General features: G+C 43.4%; 1 protein-coding gene across 1 annotated transcript; it reads right to left on the bottom strand.

Annotated features, from left to right (window-relative positions):
- Window positions 1-3656: 3656 nt before the first annotated feature.
- CIDEA (cell death inducing DFFA like effector a) lies at window positions 3657-20350 on the bottom strand. Its single transcript, XM_023543999.2, has 4 exons — window positions 19704-20350; window positions 18757-18903; window positions 6574-6755; window positions 3657-4411 (listed from the first exon to the last, which is right to left on the bottom strand). Exons 1-4 carry the CDS (start codon window positions 19986-19988, stop codon window positions 4264-4266), a joined length of 762 nt encoding a protein of 253 aa, XP_023399767.1. The 5' UTR covers window positions 19989-20350; the 3' UTR covers window positions 3657-4263.
- Between the last annotated feature and the right edge of the window lie 2051 nt (window positions 20351-22401).

The following is a 22401-nucleotide window of genomic DNA, read 5'->3' as shown; positions in this document are numbered from 1 at the left end:
CTCGGTCCTATAGTGTCACTATGAGTTGGAATGAATTCGACGACAATGGGTTTGGGTTTTTTTTTTTTGGTTATAGGGCCTTTGGAGCCCTGGTAGCACAGTGGTTAAGAGCTCAGCTGCTAGCCAAAAGGTCAGCAGTTCAAATCCACCAGCTGCTCCTCAGAAACCCTATGGAGCATTTCTACTCTGTCCCATAGGGTTGTTATGAGTTGGAACCGACTCTGTGGCACTTAACAACAACATAGGGGCTTTGAGGGGCTGCTGTTATGACGAGAGGGTCTTGGGAAGATCGCACCTCACTCTGTGATTTCTTAAGTTGTGACAAAAGAAAGTGACACCCAGAAAGGGGAGGGGAAGCTGCACTGGTTTTCTCTACATACGATCTATGTGTAACAGCGAGTGGTGAGTGGCGGAAGCAGAACACAGGAGGCACCGCATGGGAATGGTGCCTCTTGCAGTTACAAGTCTGCAGGTGAAGGCAGTTGCAAGTCTGTGGCTGGTTCCTGAGGAAAGACTATGGTTCTTGCAGCTCTAGGTCCCTGGAGGAAAGCAACCATCCCCCTCATCCCCGCTGTGATCCCACTGTGGGCCCGCAAGGGATGGCCTTGGCTCTCTACAGGGTGGATATGCTCACCTGACTTCTCTGAATAGAAGCAGCACAGAGATGCTGTGTCATATGAGAAGAAAGGAGAACTTTTGTGTGAGGAAATGGAATCCCAGTGTTAGGGTCGCCATGTTGGAAAGACATTTCACAGGGCTGGACATAGAAGAGAGGGCTGTGGAGAGCTGAAGGATGAGAGGTTGACAAAAGGCCCTCAGCTTAGGTTTTTTTTTAACCCCTTTACAAGAAAATAAGTCTGAGAATGGAATTCCAGGACCACCTAGTTTTGGCTTTAATTTTACAGATGGGGAAAGAGACTTGGGGAAGCAAAGTGTGTGCACAGCAGACTGATTATAAGAGGTAATGGCTGTGAGGTAATGGCTTTTAAAATATTTCATTTTCACATCCTCAATTCAACCATTCAGAAATTTGTTCTCTGTTCCAGCAGAGAGCGCCCCTTGCCCCTCGCCCCTGGTGGGCTGTTCCCGGACCTGGGGGGAAGCCGGGCGTGGATGGAGCTCGTTGTATAGGTCGCCTTGGAAAGGGGGTGCTAATAAGCACCAAGGTCCACCCAGAAATGAAAGAGTCTGGAACCTGCAGCTCATAAGAGCGATTTTCTTTTTTTCTGAACTATGAAGTCGGTAAATGGGTGCTATAGGGCTTAGCCACAGAGAGGTTGCCAGGAGAGGCACCGGAGCCCCGGGTAGGGATGCCGGCGACGTGTAGACCTGCTGAAGTTTCTTGGAGGCACAGCCACCCCCAGCCCGGCACGAGAGCTGCGCCCCGGTAACAAAGGGTGACAATCCTTTCCCTGAGCTGGTGGGGCTACCGGGGCGGGGGGGGGGGGGTGGGCGGGGAGGGAAGCACAGAAAACGAGACTAGACCCAGAAAGCGTCCTGTTTGGCGTGCAAGCCGCTAATCAGAGCCAGAGACACGGGCTCCCTTTCCGTGTAGAGACCCCGGGTAAACGGGGGCTCTGGTGCTGCGGTCTCCTTGGGACGCACCCCGAGGTGGGGGAGGCTGCCTTCGCTGCAGGCCCCGGACGGGTCCCGGGATCACTGACGTGCTGACTGGGGAAGGCGCCGCGGCTTCCAGAAGCCCCCGGGCGTCCTGTGGAATCGAACGCCCCCCGGGCGCGGGGACCGCAGACGCCCCGGTCCCCAGCAGGGCCGGGCGCTGAGTCAGCGGGCTCCGGCGCTCCAGGGAAAAGTCCTTTTTTGGAAACTTATAGTCACTTCCTGCGACCGCCGCAGCCTGGGTGAGTGACGCGATTCCCAGTGGGCGGGGGTCGGGGCGGTGATGGGGGACTTTAGGAAGGAGCTCGGCAAGCCTTGGCAAACGCCCTCCATCTGCACTGTATTCTGAAATAGGGAAGCAATGACGCAAAAATACTGAATTTTTCACTGTGTTAATGGAAAGGCTGTCTCTAGGTATTTTTACCTCTCCTGGGGGTCGTGATCGAGGGTGGGGGGGGGCGAGGGACTTCCTGGCCCAGTTGTCCAACCGATCCTACCAGCCCCAAGCTCAGAGACAGCGACAGTTGGAGGAGCTGGGTCACAGCAAGGAGGCAGGGGGATGCAGCTCTGTCTGTGAGGGGCCAGCGGGAAGGTCTGAGGTAACCAGGAGCCAGAGACCTGGGGCCAGGATTCTGTTCTTCTAGTGCTTTGGGTACTCCGGAGTGTCTGCGTGTCAGCGGGGAAAGGAGAAAGGCAACATTTCTTAGTAGGAAAATCAGAAGCTGCTCACACTTGACTTGCCTCCCAGCATCTATTCCCCTTTACTCTGGTGATAGTCCCCTTTTCCCTTTGGGGTCCTGTGCCCCAACTCGAGTCCACCTGGTGGGGGCTTATTCTGCCCTGTCTCCAGGGCTGAGTGTGCAGCCTGCCTAGCCAGAGCCTACCACCAAGCACCATAACTGCACCCGGAAGGTCATCCCCAGAGCTTCCTGTGAGGACAGCCATCCTGAAAACAAAGCCACTTCAGAGAAAAGCAGGCTGAAAAATGTGGAGAGATGGCCTCACAACTTCACTGAGTGTCTGTGACCAGCCAGGCCTGGAGCTAGAGCAACTGCTGGCCTTCTCAGTGACATGAGCCAGTATGGCTCCTTTTATCCTCAACCAGCTGAGTCGACCCTTATTCCCCTGACCAAGGGCCCTGACTGATACCACAGGCGACATTAGTAACTGAAGATGCTGTCCCCTACTACCATGCCTCCCTTCCAGCAGGGTTTTCGTTTGTTTAGAAAAGGGCTGAAAGTGTGTCTTGAAGTCAAAACCACAATGAGATACCACTTCACACCCACTATAAAAAAAATGGAAAATGACAAATGTTGGCCATCATGTGGGGAAATTGGAACCCTCATCCACTGCTGGTGGGAATGTAAGATCGTACAGCCACTGTGAAAACCAGTTTGGTGGTTCCTCAAAAAGTTAAACATAGAATTACCCTATGACCTAACAATTCTACTTCTATGTATATACCACGAAGAACTGAAAGCATCGACTCAGACACATGTACTCCAATGTTCATTGTAGCCTTGCTCACAGTAGCCAAAATGTGGAAACTACCCAAGTGTTTATCAGCAATGAATGGATAAAATATGGTGCAACATACAATGGGATATTATTCAGATATAAAGAGAAATGGAGTCTTGATACATGCTGCCACATGGATGAGTCTTGAAAACATTATGCTGAGTGAAGTAAGTCAAACACAAAAGGACAAATGCTACATGATCTCACTTATATGAAATAGCTAGGATAGGCAAAAGCATAGAGACAGAAGTAAAATAGTGGTTACCAAGGGCTGGGGGATACAGAGCTATTGCTTAAAAAAATATATGGTTAAAATAAAATTTTGTCAGAATAACAAAAACAAAAGCCAAAAAACTCTTCACGAAGGCAACTCCAGGAGCAGAAGATTTCACTCGTGAATTCTATCAAATATTAAAGTAAGAAATACAGTATTCACACACACACACACACACACACACAGGAAAGAAAGGGAGAGAGGGACGGAGAGAGGGCGGGAGGGAGGGAAGGGAGGGAAGAAGGAAGGAAGAAAGAAAGCAAACGAAGTGGAAGTGCTGCTTGAAGACCTCCAAAGATTCAAGTCCTTAAGCTTTCTAGTCCCTTTGGGCACATGAATGACCTACATTAAAAACAAAACAAGACAAACAAAAACAGCCCCCCACAAAATAGCTTTTGACAGTTCTTTACTTTTGCAGCACCAAGTACTACTAAAGACTTAAAAGGGTTTCGAGTTTTGCAATTGCATGAAAGCACTGTTTGTTTTTTGGGGAGATGAAAGAGATAGGAGGAAGTCCTGCACATGTTAAAAGTAACTCTTGTGACTGATATATGGCAGTCGGTCTACAGTATGTGCTGCTGCTCCTTGGCCACTCCAGGACACACCTGCTGCTTGGTGGCTTCCTAAGGCCCATGAGCCCCCTCCCCACCACCCTCCTCCTTCCTGGGCACCCTGCTATAGAGCCCCCATTTCAAGTGACATGACACCTCTTTTCTTTCATCTGGCCACTAGTCCAGAATAGAAGTGGCTGGCAGCCTGCAAGTGGCATGTGGCTAAGAACATAAGCATCTTCAGAATTAGTTACTGGAAGTGGACAACTGGATAAAAAGGCTGGTGGCTCCCCACGCACATCATTACCCACACATGGCCTTTCCCTTGGAGCGTGACCTGGGGGCAGGCGGCTCTTCAGAGTCACCCAGCACTCGCAGCATGTAGGAGCCCGTGTAGATGAGAAACTGCCCAGTCACCTGGGCGGCGTAGGACAGGAACCGCAGCACACTCCTGGGGGGAAGGGACAAGGAGACGCATCAGGAGAGCTCTGCTCCCACCACTTGCTCCGAGCTCAGGATGCGCAAACGCTCCGTGCTTCAGCGTTGGAGAAGCACTGCTCTAACGCTCTAATGGCACACAGTCACCTGGGATCCTGATACGGCACAGGTGCCAATTCACTAAGGCTCCCAAGTGATGTGATGCTGCCGCTCTGGGGTCATCCTTTGAGTAGCATGGCATCTACCAGCCACTTCCAAACCTGGCCTGGTTATTCATCCAGGGAGCTCCGGGGAAGGTAGACCCCACTGCACGAAGGAACATGCTGTGGCTAGTACTTTGCCTGCTCAGTTGTTCCAGCGGTCTTGTTGGTTTTGCGAAACTTGTTACCGAAATCAATAGTCAGTGTGAAAGGAGAAGAAAGGGCAACGAGGGTATTCACACTTGTTTGCAGAGGTTACAGTGAGAGAAGAACTTGACCCCACCATTGCATCTACATCCTAGGGCTGAGTCCGACAGTAGTACTATTTCAGACTAAACAAATAGCTTTAATATAAATTCTTAATCTCTACCTAGTCTGAAGCTAAAGTATTTTGTTTGTTTTTTAAAGTTCCATCACTTCTAAGTTAGTAGTGGGACCGCAATCAAGCGAGCTGCGACTGAAGCCCATTCTGGGCCACTAGACCTGGGAGGGTCAAGGGGCTGCACCCACTCCGGTGGCCTGTCCTTTGCCACAGACTCCGTCACAGGCAGTGCTTTTGTTTTGACATTTCAGCCAATTCTGTGGCTGCTCGTAGACTGACTTCACCTTTCAAGAAAGATTTTGCCACGGCGGGGTTTTGGGGTGAGGTTTACTTTCTTCATTATAGTCATCTAAGTTGTTACTCATGCCTCGCTTTAAAAATCAAACAATAAAGCTGTTTTCTCCCATTCTAGCAAAAATAATCAAGATTTTAACACCAGGTCAGTAACCGTTGTCTGAGCATCAGCCACAAATGGTGTACGTGGAAGACGGAGGCTTCACAGAAGCCAAATGCCCAGCCATGTGAGACCCACAGAGCAGAGCAGGTTCCACCCCAAGGCATTTTCCCTGCTATGAGCACAGGGAAGAGGAAGGCAGCCCTACAGGGACAGCGGAGGAAGAGGAGGGCAGTCCTATGGAGACAGCAGAGGAAGGAACAGTGCCATCAAAGAGAAGAAATACTTCAGGCAAACCCTGCCCAGAGGGCATTTACAGAGAGCACTGGAACACAGCAGTTGCAAACTTTTTATAGTAGCTTCAAAGACTATCCTGTGTTGTCAGCCTCTCTCCTTCCATCCTTTCGGGCTACATAAAATTAGTTTCTTTAGAGAATCAAGGGTGAATTTATTTAAGAACTGGAAGTAGATGTATTTAGAGCCTATGCAACCATAAAAAATTTGGAAGTACCCTCATTTTAAAGATGATGAAACCAAAGCTCAGAGATGCTGAGTAACCTGCTAACGGTCACACAGCTGGTGCTCAGGAGTAAGGCAGGTGTCCGTCTCAGACCAGGGCTCTGTGGCAGGAGCTCTCCAGCCTGCTCATGCAGCAGGGGCCCCACGGAGCCTCTCGAAGGCCCTGAATTGCTCAGAGGGACCTGGGTGTAAACTGGGAGTCTGTTTTCTAAAGGCTGCTGGGTGATGCCCTGCAGACAGCCTGGCACCAGCCTCGGGAGCTGAGGGCGCCATGGCACAATGTGAGGAGGGAGCATGGCAGGCCACACTACCAGGAGGGGCAAGTTTACTACGGAAAACACGGGTCAAAGAGCTGGTGGGGGAGTGGGTGGCTACACCAGGCTCTCCAAGGTCTGGTTTTAGCTGCTGTTGCTCAGAGTTAATGTTTTACACTGTGCAGCTCTAGTTTTTAAAAGGAATTTGGTTCTTCTTTACATTTATTATGTGGTTTTTGTTTCCTTTTAGTATTTAATGGTCTTTGGAGAAAAAAAATATTATATTTTGGCTCAAGACGAGACTTTCTGTTTTTTAAAATAAGTCAGTAGCATAAAGTTAAACACAAAATAGGGTGTATTTAAACAATAAAAAGCTAGACCAGAACCTCAGGCTCTGTGCCCAGGGAGTAAGCTGGGAGCAGCCACCCTGCTCTGTCACCTTGAGCAGGGATGAGGCCCCTATGCTTGACTGCGTGAAGTCCTTACCTCAGCAGGGCCTTGGCACTGGTACACCGGATGTCGTAGGACACCGAATACATCTCATACATGGTGGCCTTCACATTGAGGCAGCCGATGAAGTCTCTGGGGCTCAGCTTGTATAAGTCGAAGGTGACTCTTGCTATACCTGATTTCTTTGGCTGTTGGTAAGCTGGAGCATACTGATTGCCCTATTGCAATGAAAGCATAAACAGATGTTAGGAGCATTCCTAACCATTACATTTACATCTTGTAATTCTGGTTTTATGTTATTCAGGCTCTTGTAAAAGTCAGTTTAAAATCTGTTAGCAACTAGGCTGCTAATCATTTGAGTGGTGTTTTCAGCAGGACAGTATGCTTATCCTACTTTGATGTTCAGAAGGTTCCAGGGTGGTACAAACGGTTTGCTCCTGGCTACTAACCGAAAGGTTGGTGGTTTGAGTTAACCTAGCAGCGCTTCAAGAGAGAGTCCTGGTGCAGCGTGATGGATCGCTTTTGTGTGGCCTTTCTTGCTATGGTCTTGTAACCACTTGGATGGGACTGTGCAGATTAGGTAATTATGGTCAGTTTTGCCATCCCACTATGCTTAAAACAGAGCTAATTCCAGAGCAGAAAGAGGATCTCACCATGACCAAGGAAGAAGAATCGGGAGTGGAGTGTGTCTTTTAGATCTGTAATTCCTGTGCTGAGACCCTCCTAGACCCAGAAGACAGACAGAGAGCTGTGACACTGAAGATGGCAAGACAGCAAGAAGCAGCAGCATAGAAATGGCAGCAGCAGAAGCAGCAGAACCAGGATACTGACAGGAGACCATCAGGGTGGTGTGGTCAGCTTCCCTGCCCATGGAGCGAGAAAGCTGAGAGCCTTTGGGCAGGAGGCTTGCTGGCAGAGTGGGGTGTCTCTGGGCGCTTTGTGGAGCTAGGTTTGCTGACCCACAGAGCTAGAACTGAGTGCCTTCAGGCCGAGGCTTACTGGCTGAGTGGGGTGTCTCTGGGCACTTATTGGCAGAGCTAAAAGAGCTTTGTAATGCTTGACCAAACAGGGCAGCGGCCAAGGGGCCAGAGAGAGTTGTGGCATGGCTGAGAAGAGGCTGTCCTGATGGGAGAACTGTATCCTGACTGTTCCTGAGCCTGAATTGTAACTGTTACTTCCCTGATAAACCCCATAACTGTGAGTGTGGTGTGTGAGTTCTGTGTGGCCATTGCAATGAATTATTGAACTCAGCAGAGAAGTGAAGAGTGCCATGGGATGACTGGTGTCAGAGTCGGTAAAGGTGGTGGAGAGAAGAGACATGTCTGACCTCTGCCTCATAGGAATCAGCCTTGGGCTATTCATCTTGGTTCTCCTTCCCACTTGTGAAGGACACTGCCCCCATGCCATTTTTACACCCGGTGATCTGCTGCCATATGGATTACAGCCAAGAAAACCCTATGGAGCAGTTCACTTTGTAACTCACGAGGTTGCCATGAGCCGGAATAAACTCGATGGCAATGAGTTTGGTGTGGTTTGGCATGTTCAAATTAAGCAACCAAGTATCTGTCACTTCACACTTTCAGTTTAGTGACTCAGGATGAGTCTGATCTGGCTTTGGGCCTGGATTTCAGGGTAACACTGTGTGGTGAATGTTGTGTTGTTGTTGAGACTCACTCTCCCCTGTAACTTAAAGCTACAATGTTGCTTGATGGACATGCGTGGCCTCATCTCATGACTACAATACTGTAACACCTTCAAAGAAGCTGTTTGCATTATACAAGAGGAACTAGGCAGAAGGTACCAGAACCGCATGGCCTAAGTAAGGGATAGAATTAGAACTTGCCCAGTGCTTCCCCAAACCCAAGCGTTCTATTTTCTAGTAACTGCCCTGGATGGAAGCTGACTTCTTGGGAGCACTGAATGCCATTTGCTTACAGTATCCACTCTTAGTCTACCCAAAGCCTCAGGCGCCCATTAAGACTGGGAGGGGTAAGTCAGAGACCTCTGAAAATCTCTAGATTTATAAATGACACCGTAACACAATGTTTCCCACAAAAAGCTTTAAAAAAATAAGAAGAGAACAAAGGTGTCCCAGAGTGTAGGAGCTGCTCTTCCTAAGGAGTTTGCTCCTCACACTAATCTTGCAGTATTCAGGACTCAAATTTAGATGGTTAATTGATTTACTGGATCCCAAGAACCTCTGAGGTTGGAAGAAGTTGACACTGTGAATGTTAAATTCATTAATGACAATAATATATTGAAGTTAAAACATAAGTTCTCTTAAAAGAACAAAAGTCCTTCTTATTGTAGCCACTCTTCTTTATTCCCATATTCCTACCACACAGACCATAAACAACTAGAGGTTTAGATGTCTAATGTACCCTTTTGGTCCACTGGGCCAAAGAGACCCAATGTCTAATGCATATGAGGCCCTGCTGCCTTTTTAGGGTGCAGAACTAGCCATCATTTAGGCAACATTATTTTTAAAAGTTAAGATGACCAACCCCTATGGAAAAGAGTTTGGTTGTTCCTCAAAATATTAAATGTAGAATTACCGTATGACCCAGCAATTCCATTCCTAGGTATATACCCAAAAGACTTGAAAACAGGAACTTAAACAGACACTTGGACCCCAGTGGTCATTGCAGCATTACTCACAATAAGTAAAAGCGGAAACAACTCATTTCCATTAACAGACGAATGGGTAAATAAAATGTGGTATATCCATAAAATGTCATATTATTCAGCCATAAAAAGAAAGGAAATTTTGATATATGCTACAACATGGATGAACCTTGAAAACATTATGCTGAATGAAATAAGCCAGACACAAAAGGACAAATATTGGATGATTACACTTACATAAGGTACCTAGAATGGGGATATTCATAGATATAGGAAGTAGAATGGAAATTTCCAGGGACTGAGGGGAACAGGAAATAGGGCGTCATTGCTTAATGGATTCAGAGTTTCTGTTGGGGATGATGACAAAATTCTAGAAATAGGTAGTAGTGGTAGTTATACAACATTGTGGATGCTACTGAACAGTACACACTTAGAAATGATTAAAATGGCAAATTTTGTGTTATGTATATTTTACCACAATAAAAAAATAAAGATAAAATAAAAAAAATTAAGATACCAAGAATCCAAAGGGGTTTTCACCTATAAGCCTGTCTTGTCCAACTGTTTTTCATTGCCTCACATTTCTGACTTTTGAATTTTTTTCTTACTTCCTCTAAGTGTCTTCCTTAAGTCTCAGTGTTCCATCAAGGTGAAGATGCCTTCACAAAATCAGTGCACACGTGACCTAGCATCTGAGCATGTGGATTTCTGTATTCACTAAAGGTTAAAAAAAAAAAAAAAAAAGGTTAAGGAAGAAGGAAATGATTCCTGCCCTACCCTCTTCCCTAAGTCCCTAAAGAGCTACTTTCTTGCAGGCTTTAAAAGGAGTTTCTACTGAAGAAGGGAGACATCTGGTGGTTACTTCTTGGTTGAAATTCTTGCCCAAGTCAAACAGAATGGGCCTCACTGATAAAAGTGCCTGCCATTTCTGTCCTAAAAGGAAGAAGGTTGAAAAGTATAAAACAGAAGACTCCCTTCACAGGTTTTTATCTGCTGTCCAGTTAGTAGGGACACCCTGGTGCCGCAGTGGTCAAAGAGCTATGGCTGCAAAACAAAAGGTTGGCAGTTTGAATTCACCAGGAGCTCCTTTGAAACTCTATGGGCCGTTCTACCCTGTCCTACAGGGTCGCTATGAGTCGGGATCAGGATTGGCTTGATAGCAGTGGGTCTGGTTTTTTTCTTTTTGGTCCAGTTATTAAGTGTGTAGTGTTAAGAGGCTCTTCTGGCCAAGTCTAGAAACCTAACTCATATCCCAACCAGGCTGATATCAGACTGAGAAGTCCCTAACAGTCACACCACAGCATTATCCTTCTCAATCACATCACCACTTCAGCTAAGTATCTTGGTGGCCCACTCCACTCTGGGGATGAGTCTGCATCTCAACTGACTCCTAACCCAGGCCTATGTTCACAGGGTCTCGTTTATAAAAACAAACAAACAAATAATTCCTTCCCTCTGAATTACCACAAATTCAATGGCTTAAAACAACACTATTCTCTTACAGTTCTGGAGGTGAGAAGTCCAAAATTGGTCTCCCTGGCTCACAGCCCTTCCTTACGTCACTGCTCTCAGCTTCCATCTCTCACCCTGCCTGCTGCGTCTCTTTTGTGAGGACCCTTCTGATTACATTGGCCCACCGGGATAATCTAGGATAATCTCCCCATCTCAAGGTCCTTAACTTAATCATATCTGCCAACCATGTTAGGTTACATATTCACAGGTTCTGGGGATTAGGATGTCTGTGGGGGCCATATTTAGCCAACCAAACCAAACCAAGCCCATTGCCATTGAGTTGATTCTGACTCATAGCGACCCTACAGGACAGAGTAGAACTGCCCCATAGGGTTTCCAAGGAGCACCTGGTAGATTTGAACTGCCAACCTTTTGGTTAGCAGCCGAGCTCTTATGTGCTGTGCCACCAGGGCTCCATTTAGCCAACCACACCTTCCTTAAACAAAGACTGTCTTATAAAAGACTCATCTAATTCACTACACTGGTCCCCCATCTACAGCCATGGTCTGCTCACCTGCTACAAAAATAGAATTTTATTTAAAATTTTGTGGTTTTTATAACTGATCTGTAGTTTTTTAGGAAACCCTGGTGGCGTAAGAGTTAAGTGCTATGGCTGCGAATCAAAGGGTCGGCAGTTCGAATCTGCCAGGTGCTTCCCGGAAACTTTATGGGGCAGTTCTACTCTGTCCTATAGGGTGGCTATGAGTCGGAATCGACTCAACGGCACTGGGTTTGGTTTGGTTTTGGTTTTGGTAGGTTTTTAATTCTACTTAGAAAAATTATAAAATATTTGATATGTAGAGGAATATACACACAACATATGTAAAAATGAGGAATAATAAGATGATGGGTGTACTCACCACTCTACAGACAAAACATTTTCAGTCTTTAGAGGCCCATGAACCTCTCCCAAATTACACTCCCACCTCCCCTCTCCCACCTCCCACCTCCCCTCAAGAGGTGACAGCATGTAAGGTGTGTATCATCTGTTTGTTTTTAGCACACATATATCTCAAATGTTGTGTTACTAATTTTGCATATTTTTGAATGATATGTAAATGGTTAATGCAGACATTCTCAAAGTGTACCCTGGAGACACTTGGGGGCTCCCAAGACCCTTTCAGGACGTTGAGATGTCAAAATAATTTTCATAATAAAAACTAAGCCATAATGTGCCTTTTTTGGCTCTCACTCTCTCAGGAACCCGCAGTGAAGTTTTCCACCATACGTTAGGGAAAGCTGTATAACTTGGTGAATCGATTTTTCCAGAATAACCAGTGCATGATGTCTCTCTCAGGGTAAGAGACCCACTCTACATGCAAGATGGACTGAGATGGACTTCAGTGTAACGGAAGAGGAAACCCACTGCCACAGCTTCTGGTTCCACATTGCAGCTAGCCTTTATGGAACTACCAGTTGTTGAATTTTGATGTAGTATCACAGAAGGATATCCACAATTATCTGAAAAGGTTATATTAGAATATTCCCCTATTTGCCAATTACTTATCTGCGTGAGCTGGGTTTTCTTCATACACTTCAAGACAACATACTGCAAACAGACTGAATGTTGAAACAGATAAGAGAACCTAGCTGTCTTCCATTAAGCCAGGCATTAAAGAGATTTTCAAAAATGTCATGCTTTTCACAGAAAATTTTTTTTTGTTTAGGAAAATATTACTTTTCATAAAAATATGTTATTTATGTTGAGTTGTTATTTTAATTAATTAATATTTTTAATTTCTAATATGATAAATATCTATATAACAGGGTTTCTCAGCCTCAGAATCCTGATGTTTGGGGCCAGATAACTCTCTTGTGGGGGCTGTCCTGTGCATTGTAGGATGTTTAGCAGCATTTCTGGGCTCTACCCACTAGCTGTCAGTAGCACACCATGCCCTCTGTTGTAACAACCAGCAGTGTCTTCAGACATTGCCTAGAGTTCCCCAGAGAGCAAAATTGAACCCAGTAGAGAACCACTGATTTATCGATATCTATATTTTATAGATTCTCTTGATATAACACACATAAACAAGGATGTGCGTCAACTCCGTGATAGAGGCATATTGTTTTAAAGGGCTCTTGGTGGGAGTAGAAGACAGTTTGTTGTTCCATACCTTAAAAATGGAAAAAATCTGATTGTGTAGAATGATACTGTATTGTGGTTTTTCTTTTTTTTAATTTTCTTTTGTTGTTGTTGTTGAGGATATACAGAGTGAAATAACACCAATTAAACAGTTTTTACATGTACAATTCTGTGACATTGATTACATTCTTCAAGTTATGCCACCATTCTCACCCTCCTTTTCTGAGTCGTTCCTCCCCCATTAACATAAACACAATGCCCTCAAAGGTTCCTATCTAATCTTTCAAGTTGCTGTTTTCAATATGATCCCATATAGATAACTCCTAAAAGAGTGTAATGCTCAAGGCAGACATTCTTTACTAGTTAAGCTAAACTATTGTTTGCTTTTAAGAGGATTTCAGGGGATATTTTTGGTTTAAGATTTAAGGATTATCTCAGGGCAATAATTTCAGGGATTCATCCACCCTCCATGGCTCCAGAAAACTTGAATTCCATGAAAATTTGAAATTCTGTTCTAATTTTTACTCCTTTTGATCAGGATACTTCTATGGAATATTTGCTCAAAATTTTCAGTAATGTTTTAACAAATGGTGCTGGCAAAACAGGATGTCCATCTGCAAAAAAAAAAAAAAAAAGAAACAGAACCCATACCTCACACCATGAACAAAAACTAACTCAAAATGGATCAAAGACCTAAATATAAAACCAAAAACTATAAAGATCATAAAGAAAAAATAGGATCAACACGAGAGGCCCTAATACATGGCAATAACAGGATACAAACCATAACTAACAGCACACGAATTCCAGAAGATAAGCTAGATGACTGGGATCTTCTAAAAATTAAACACTTATTCTCATCAAGAGACTTCACTGAAAGAGTGAAAAGAGAACCTACAGACTGGGAAAAAAAAATTGGCTATTACAAATCCGGCAAAGGTCTAATCTCTAAAATCCACAGGAAAATCCAATGTCTCTACAACAAAAAGACAAAAAACCCAATTAAAAAATGGGCAAAGGAAATGAACAGACACTTCACCAAGGAAGACACTTATGCAGCCAACAGACAGACACGTGAGGAAACGCTCGAGACCACAAGCCATTAGAGAAATGCCAATCAAGACAACAACGAGATACAATCTCACCTCAGCATCACCGGCACGAATCAAAAAAAAAAGAAAATAACAAATGTTGGAGAGATTGCGGGGAGAGTGAAACTCTTATGTACTGCTGGTGGGAATGCAAAATGGTACAACCACTTTGGAAAATGATACGGCGCTTCCTTAATACCATGTGATCCGCAATCCCACTCTTAGGAATACATCCTAGAGAAATGAGAGTCATCGCATGAACAGACATACGCACACCCATGTTCACTGCACCATTGTTCACAACAGCAAAAAGATGGAAACAACCTAGATGCCCATAAACAGATGAATGGATAAACAAACTATGGTGCATACATACACACAATGGAGTATTACGCAATGATAAAGAACAATGATGAATTTACGAAGCATCTCATAACATGGATGACTATGGAGAGCATTATGCTGAGTGAAATAAGTCAATCACAAAAGGACAAATATTGTGTGAGACCACTGCTATAAAAACTCATGAAGAGGTTTACACACAAAAAGAAATAATCTTTGATGGCTACAAGGGAGGTGAGGGGTGGGGATGGACAAACACTAAATAGACAATAGATAAGTGGTGACATACTGGGGAAGCCAGCACAACTTGTCCTAGGCAAGGTCATGGAAGCTTCATAGATACGTCCAAACCCCCTGAGGGACTGAATTACTGGGATGGGGCTGTGGGGACGATGGTCTCAGGGAACATGTAGCTCAATTGGCATAACACAGTTTATAAAGAAAATGTTCTACATTCTACTTTGGTGAGTAGCATCTGGGGTCTTAAAAACTTGGAGTGGCCATCTAAGATACTGCACTGGTTTCATCCATCGGGGGCAAGGGAGAATGAAGAAAACTAAAGACACAAGGGAAAGATAGTCCAAAGGACTAACAGACCACAACTACCATGGCCTCCACCAGTCTGAGTTCAGTGCAGCTAAATAGTGCCCAGCTACCACCACTGACTGCTCTGACAGGGATCACAATAGAGAGTCCCAGTCAGAGCTGGAGAAAAATATAGAACAAAATTCTAACTCACGAAAAAAGACCAGACTTACTGGCTTGACAGAGACTGGAGAAACACCTGAGAGTATGGCCCCCAGACATCTTTTTAGCTCAGTAATGAAGTCACTCCTGAGGTTCACCCTTCAGCCAAGGATTAGACAGGACCATAAAACAAAATGAGACCAAAGGGCCATACTAGCCCACGGGCAAGGATTAGAAGGTAGGAGGGGACAAGAAAGCTGGTAATAGGGAACCCAAGGTTGAGAAGGGAGAGTGTTAACCAATGTCATAAAACAATATGGGTACTAACTGTTTAATGAGAAGCTAGTTTGTTCTGTAAACCTTCCTCTAGAATACAATAAAAAAAAATTTTTTTTTCAGTAACGGTAGCCGGGTACCATCCCAGTTCTTCTGGTCTCATGGCAAAGCAAGCAGTTGTTTATGGAGGCAATTAACCACACATTCCATTTCCTATCCTATTCCTGACTCTCCTTCTTCCTCTGTTGCTCCAAGTAAATAGAGACCAGTTGTTTTGCCTTGGATGGCTGCTTGCAAGCTTTTAAGACCCCAGGCACTACACAAGGAAGTAGGCGGTAGAACAGAAGCAGTAAACATGTTATTAGGCCAATTAACTGGGATGTCCAATGAAATCATGACCATAAACCTCCAAACCAAGGAACCAAGTCCCCTGAGATGTTTGGCTGTACATAGGTAGCCTCAGCAGCTGCTACTCTTTTTTGTTGTTGTAAATACGTCTATCACAAAACTTTCGCCAATTCAACTTTTTACAGGTAGTCAGCTTATTCACAGCACTTATAAAAATCAACCATGCAACTCTACCCTTAATCAGTTTCACTTTTCCCCATCACGGTAAACTGAAACTTAGTGTTCCCCCTCCCTCCCACCCCTGGTAACCACGAATAAACTTCAGTCTCTATATAGGTGCCTTTTCTTGTCTTTTTATATAAGTGAGGTCATGCAATATTTGTCCTTTTGTGATTGACTTATTTCACTCAGCAAAGTGTCTTCAAGCTCTATCCATCCTGTAACATGTATCAAGACTTCATTTCTCTTACCGACTGAGTAGTATTCCATTGTGTGTATGTACCAGATTTTGTTTATCCATTCATCTGAGTATTGTGGGCTTCCCTAATCACCAATAAGTTGTCCATCTTCCTCTTGTTTTATCGTCTCTTTCTTTTGCTCATTTGTGTGTGTGTGTGTGTGTGTTGGATTGTCTGTTGTTTCCATAACCAACTTGTGTGGAACATTTAAATTTTCTGAATACTAATCCTTTGCCAGATTATGGTGTAAACATCTCCCATCTTGTGGCTTATTGTTTTACTTCCTTTATGGTGTCTTTTCATGAACAAAATTCTTCTTTTTAAAAAAAATATTTTATTGTGCTTTAGGTGGAGGTTTACACAACAAGATAGTTTTCCCATTCAACAATTTGTACACAGAATGTTCTAAGACATTGGTCACAGTTCCCTCAATGTGTCAGCACTCTCCCCGTTTCCGCCTTGTGTTCCCCATTACCTTTTGTCCGGCTTTCCTACCCCTTACTGCTTTCTCTTCTCCGATTTTCATCAGATTTTGCCCTTTTGGTCTCATATAATTAACTGTTCTAAGGAGCTTGCTCCACTAGGGTGTTATCATTTATTTTGTAGGCCTGTCTGTCTACTGTTTGGCTGAAAGGTGGTCTCCAGGAATGGCTTCAGTTCCATGTTAGAAGAGTGTCTTAGGGCCATAGTCTCTGTTGTGTAATGTATTTCCTTTCACCAGCATTAACATGGTTCTTCTTTCTAGTTGGTGATTTTTCCTCCTTCACCCTCCCACCCCTGGTAACCATCAAAGAATTTGTGTGTGTATAACCCTTTTACTGATTCTTTATAGTAGTGGTCTCACACAGTATTTGACTTTTTTCAATTGACTTATTTGTCCTCCAAGTTCATCCACATTGTGAGATGTTTCTAGGATTCATCGTTGTTCTTTTTCATTGGGTAGTATCCCGTTGTGTGTATATACCACAGTTTCTTTATCCATTTTCCTGTTGATGTGCACTTAGGTTGTTTCCATCTTTTTGCTATTGTGAATAGTGCTGCAATGAACATTGAAGTGCACGTGTCTATTTATGTCACGGCTCTTATTTCCCTGGGGTATATACCTAGGTGTGGGATTGCTGAATCATACAGTATTTTTATTTCTAGATTTTTAAGGAAGCACCACACAATTTTCCATAGTGGTTGTACCATTTTACATTCTCACCAATGGAGTATAAGAGTTCCAATCTTCCCATAACCTTGCTAGCATTTGTTGTTTTGTTTTTTGGTTAGTGCCATTATTGTCAGGATGAGATGGTATCTCAACTGTAGTTTTGATTGGCATCTCTCTGACGGCTAACGACTGTGAGCATTTCTTCACGTGTTTGTTTGTCACCTGAATGTCTTCTTTGTTGAAGTGCCCATTCATATCTTTTGCCCATTTTTTAATTCGATTGTTTGTTTTTATTGTTGAGGTGTTGATGTTTTCTATAAATTTTAGAGATTAGCGCCTTGTTGGATATGTCATAGCCAAAATTTTTTTGCCAGTCTGTGTTTCTCTTTTCACTCTTTTGGAGAAGCCTTTCATTGAGCATAGGTGTTTAATTTTTAGGAGGTCCCATTTATCTAGTTTATCTTCTGCTGTTTGTGCATTTTTAATTATGTTTGGTATGTTATTTATGCCATGTATTCCTAGAGTTGTCCCTGTTTTTTCTTCTGTGATCTTCATAGTTTTAGGTTTAGATCTTTGATCCATTTTGAGCTGCCTTTTGTATATGGGGTGAGGTATAGGTCTTATTTTTCATTTTTCTACAGATAGATATCCAGTTTTGCCAGCCCCATTTGTCAAAGAGATAGTCTTTTCTCCATTTGATGGGCTTTGGCCCTTTTTGGAAGGTCAGCTGTCCATAGGTGAATGAATTTACTTCTGGGTACTCAATTCTGTTCCATGGGTCTATGTGTCTGTCATTGTACCAGTACCAGGCTGTTTTGACTACTGTGGTTGTATAGTAGGTTCTGAGATCAGGAAGTGTGAGCTGAGCAAAATTCTTAATGGAGTTGAATTTATAATTTTTATTTAATGGTTTGTGCATTGTGTCTTGTTTCTTAAAAATAAAGTAAATCAAAAACCCTTCTCTATCCTGAGGATGCCAAGATCTTCTCAGTCATGGCTCTGACTTCTGTTGTGTTTTCCATCTCTGTCTTGCCTGTTATGTCGTGGGCACTTTCCACAGACATATCCTGTAGGCCTGTTATTATTTCTTCAATTCTGTCTAACCTGAGTCTCCATTTACTTTATTTCAATTGCTATATTTTTCATTTCTAGAAATTCTAGCTAGATGTTTTAATATTTTGCTTTACACTTTTAGGTGTTTTTTTTTTTTTTGTGGGAGAGTTTTTCAAGGTGTATAATCTATAGTTTTCCCAGATATAGAAGACTTCATCCTATGTCTTTGCTTTTCTAAACCACTGTATTTACACACACACACACACACCCCCTACCTGACTTCATTGGTTATGTTAGCTTCTCTGGCCTCCTAAGGAAACAGGTACAGTGATTAGTCACCAGGCCGCATTTTCATACTTTAAAAGGATCTGGCTTACTCACTGGCCAGAGCTTGTCCCTCAAAATTGCTTGCTTTAAATCATATAGGCCAAGTTTACAGAGGTTCTAAGGTTCCTAGAAATACAAGAACCAGTAGTCCAATTATTAGACTGATGCAAAGTTTATATTTAGAGAGTGGGCAAGTCAGCACCACAGTAGCGAGTACACTTTGGCAGGTCAGATGCTTGTTTGGATAACTGTGTTTTTGCTTACCGGGGTCCACTTCTGTTCTTTTTCCAAGATCATGAAATGTGTGTTGTCTGCTAAGGTCTGAAAGAACTCTTCTGTATCCACCACGGTGCCATCTTCCTCCAGCACCAAAGTGACCAGCCCAGCAGTGATAATGAGGGCATCCAGGGTCTAGATGTGCATCAGAGAAACAAGATGAAGCAAGACATTTCCATGTGTCCATTTGATGACATTTATTAGGTTAGAGTTTTCAAAAGTGTTGGCTGATTTTGATAAAATGTAAATGTTAAAGATATACCTTAGTTGGTACCTATGGTTCAGTCTCATGCTTAGAAAACTAGAAGTTAAGATTTTTGAAGGACCTACCTTCTTAAGGAATTTTAATGACATAAGTGATTACACTGAGTAACATTTATGATTTCAAAAATTGCTAACTTCACAAATACTAAGAGTCACCCTGTAGGTGTGATTCCTGAAGAGCCTTGTCTCCTGAGGTGTACCTGAATGCTCTCTTGCTGCAGAGACCGCATTTGCAGGCTCGCTTCTTGTTTCCGTAGCTATCTTTACCTAAGTTATGCTTCTCTGAGAGGCTGTGATACGTCTTTATCTGGTGATCTGGGACACAGTTTTGGATTAAGGATTATTCTTCCCTGGGCTTTATAACCAAAAACAGATTTCCAAAGTTTGCTCCTTCCCTGTATTCTCTATTATCAAAGAAATCAAGCAACATGATCCATTGGTGGCTATGTTTAAGGGTTTTGCCCTTGTGCCTGTCTTTTACAGTATAGAGAGGCAACGATGTCTCCTTGGACCACTGAGAAATGGCTGCCCTGACTCTCAGAGGCAAGAAGATGGTCTAACAAGTTGGACATGCTTTTTTTCCTAAACATTTTTGTCTTTGCATTGGCTCAGCACTCGTGGCAACAGCCCTCTGAGTTTTGGGACCTTCTGAGGACTGGTGGAACACACACCTTGCTGATGAGTTCCTTTAGGCTGCTGGCCATCACCCCTCGCCGGCTGCTCCTGTCATGGTTTGAGACACGGAAAGGACGAGCCGAATGTGTGAGGGGAGTAAGCAGAACCCTCTTTGTCTGTGATCCCATAAATGTCAGGGGCCTGAAATGGAGAAGAGTAAAAACCATCTTAGTGCTTTTAGAAAGAGTATTTAAAGAGAAGTTTGAAGTATGCAGGAATAATGCAATTTTAATATTTGCATCCAAAAGAAAGGAATTCTGTGGTTGCGGGCTATTGGACATTTTATATATATGTCCCTATATGCAAAGAGGAGCTCTGGTGACTCAGTGGTTAAGTGTTTGGCTGCTAACCAAAAGGTTGGCAGTTTGAATCCACCTGCTGCTCCTTGGAAACCTGGTGGGGCAGTTCCACTCTATCCTATAGGGTCGCTATGAGTCAGAACTGACTCAATGGCAACAGGTTTGGTTTTTGGTTTATATGCAAGGAGCCCTGGTGACACAGTGGCTTAGGGCTCAGCTGTTAAAGAAAAGGTCAGCGGTTTGAATCCAGCTGCTTCTTAGAAACCCTATGGGGCTGTTCTACTCTGTCGTATAGGGTTGCTATGAGTCTGAATTGACTCGATGGCAATGGATTTGGTTTTGGTTTCTATGCAAGGAACAAACAAGTAATACATTAAGTTAAAATGCACAACCACCATTACTCCTATTTTACTCCAGAATTCAAAGTCCTTGCAGTAACTATTTAAGAAGGAACGGTAAAGGCATAAAACTCAAAAAAGAAATAAGAATTATATTCTGCAAACATCAGTTTTTTAAAAAAAATTTTTTATTGTGCTCTAAGTGAAAGTTTACAAATCAAGTCAGTTTCTTATACAAAAATTTATATACACCTTGCTATATACTCCTAATTGCTCTCTCCCTAATGAGACAGCCTGTTTCTTCCCTCTACTCTATACTTTCCGTGTCCATTCCGCCAGCTTCTAACCCCCTCTTCTCTCTCATCTCCACTCCAGAGAGGAGATGCCAACATAGTGTCAAGTGTCTACTTGATCCAAGAAGCTCATTCTTCACCCACATCTTTTTCTATCCCATTGTCCAGTCCAATCCCCATCTGAAGAGGTGGCTTTGGGAATGGTTCCTGTCCTGGGCTAACAGAAAGTCTGGGGACCATGACCTCTGGGGCCTTTCTAGTTTCAGTTTGACCATTAAGTCTAGTCTTTTTACAGGAATTTGGGGTCTGCATCCCACTGCTCTCCTGCTCCCTCAGGGGTTCTCTGTTGTGTTCCCTGTCAGGACAGTCATTGATTGTAGCCCGGCACCATCTAGTTGTTTTGGTCTCAGGCTGATGCAGTCTCTGGTTTATGTGGCCTTTTCTGTCTCTTGGGCTTGTAATTATCTTGCGTCCTTGGTGTTCTTCATTCTCCTTTGGTCCAGGTGGGTTGAGACCAATTGATGCATCTTAGATGGCCGCTTGCTAGTGCTTAAGACCCCAGACGCCACTCTTCACAGTGGGATGCAGAATGTTTTCTTAATAGATTTTATTACGCCAGTTGACTTAGATGTCCCTGAAACCACAGACCCCAAACCCCCGCCCCTGCTATACTGGTCTTCAAAGCATTCAGTTTATTCAGGATACTTCTTTGCTCTTGGTTTAGCCCAGTTGTGCTGACCTCGCCTGTATTGTGTGTTGTTTTTCTCTTCACCTAAAGTGGTTCTTATCTACTATCTAATTACTTCTTATCTGCTATCTAATTATATACTATATAATCGTAACTATCAAAGAATATTTTCTTATCTGTATAAACTATTTCTTGAGTTCTTATAATAGTGGTCTTATACAGTATTTGTCCTTTTGCAACTGACTAATTTCACTCGGCATAATGCCTTCCAGGTTCCTCCATGTTATGAAATGTTTCACAGATTCATCACTGTTCTTTATCGATGCGTAGTATTCCATTGTGTGAATATACCACAATTTATTTATCCATTCACCCATTAATGGGCACCTTGGTTGCTTCCATCTTTTTGCTATTGTAAACAGTGCTGCAATAAACATGGATGTGCGTATATTCCAAGGAGTGGGATTGCTGGATCGTATGGTACTTCTATTTCTCGTTTTAAGGAAGCGCCAAATCGATTTCCAAAGTGGTTGTACCATTTTATATTCCCACCGGCAGCGTATAAGTGTTCCAGTCTCTCCACAACCTCTCCAGCATTTATTATTTTGTGTTTTTTGGATTAATGCCAGCCTTGTTGGAGTGAGATGGAATCTCGTTGTAGTTTTGATTTGCATTTCTCTAATGGCTAATGATCATGAGCACTTCCTCATGTACCTGTTAGCTACCTGAATGTCTTCTTTAGTGAAGTGTCTGTTTATATCTTTTGCCCATTTTTTAATTGGGTTATTCGTCTTTTTGTAGTTGAGTTTTTGCAGTGTCATGTAGATTTTAGAGATCAGGCACTGATTGGAAATGTCACAGCTAAAAATTTTTCCAGTCTGTAGGTAATCTTTTTACTCTTTTGGTTAAGTCTTTGGATGAGCATAGGTGTTTGATTTTTAGGAGCTCCCAGTTATCTAGTTTCTCTTCTGCATTGTTAGTAATGTTTTGTATACTGTTTTTATACCATGTATTAGGGCTCCTAATATTGTCCCTATTTTTTCTTCCATGATCTTTATTGTTTTAGATTTTATATT

The sequence above is a fragment of the Loxodonta africana genome, chromosome 11 (genome assembly GCF_030014295.1).
Source record: "Loxodonta africana isolate mLoxAfr1 chromosome 11, mLoxAfr1.hap2, whole genome shotgun sequence".
Taxonomy (NCBI): domain Eukaryota; kingdom Metazoa; phylum Chordata; class Mammalia; order Proboscidea; family Elephantidae; genus Loxodonta; species Loxodonta africana.
Note: the sequence above shows the minus strand (reverse complement) of the source record. Positions and strands in the feature narration are given on the sequence as shown.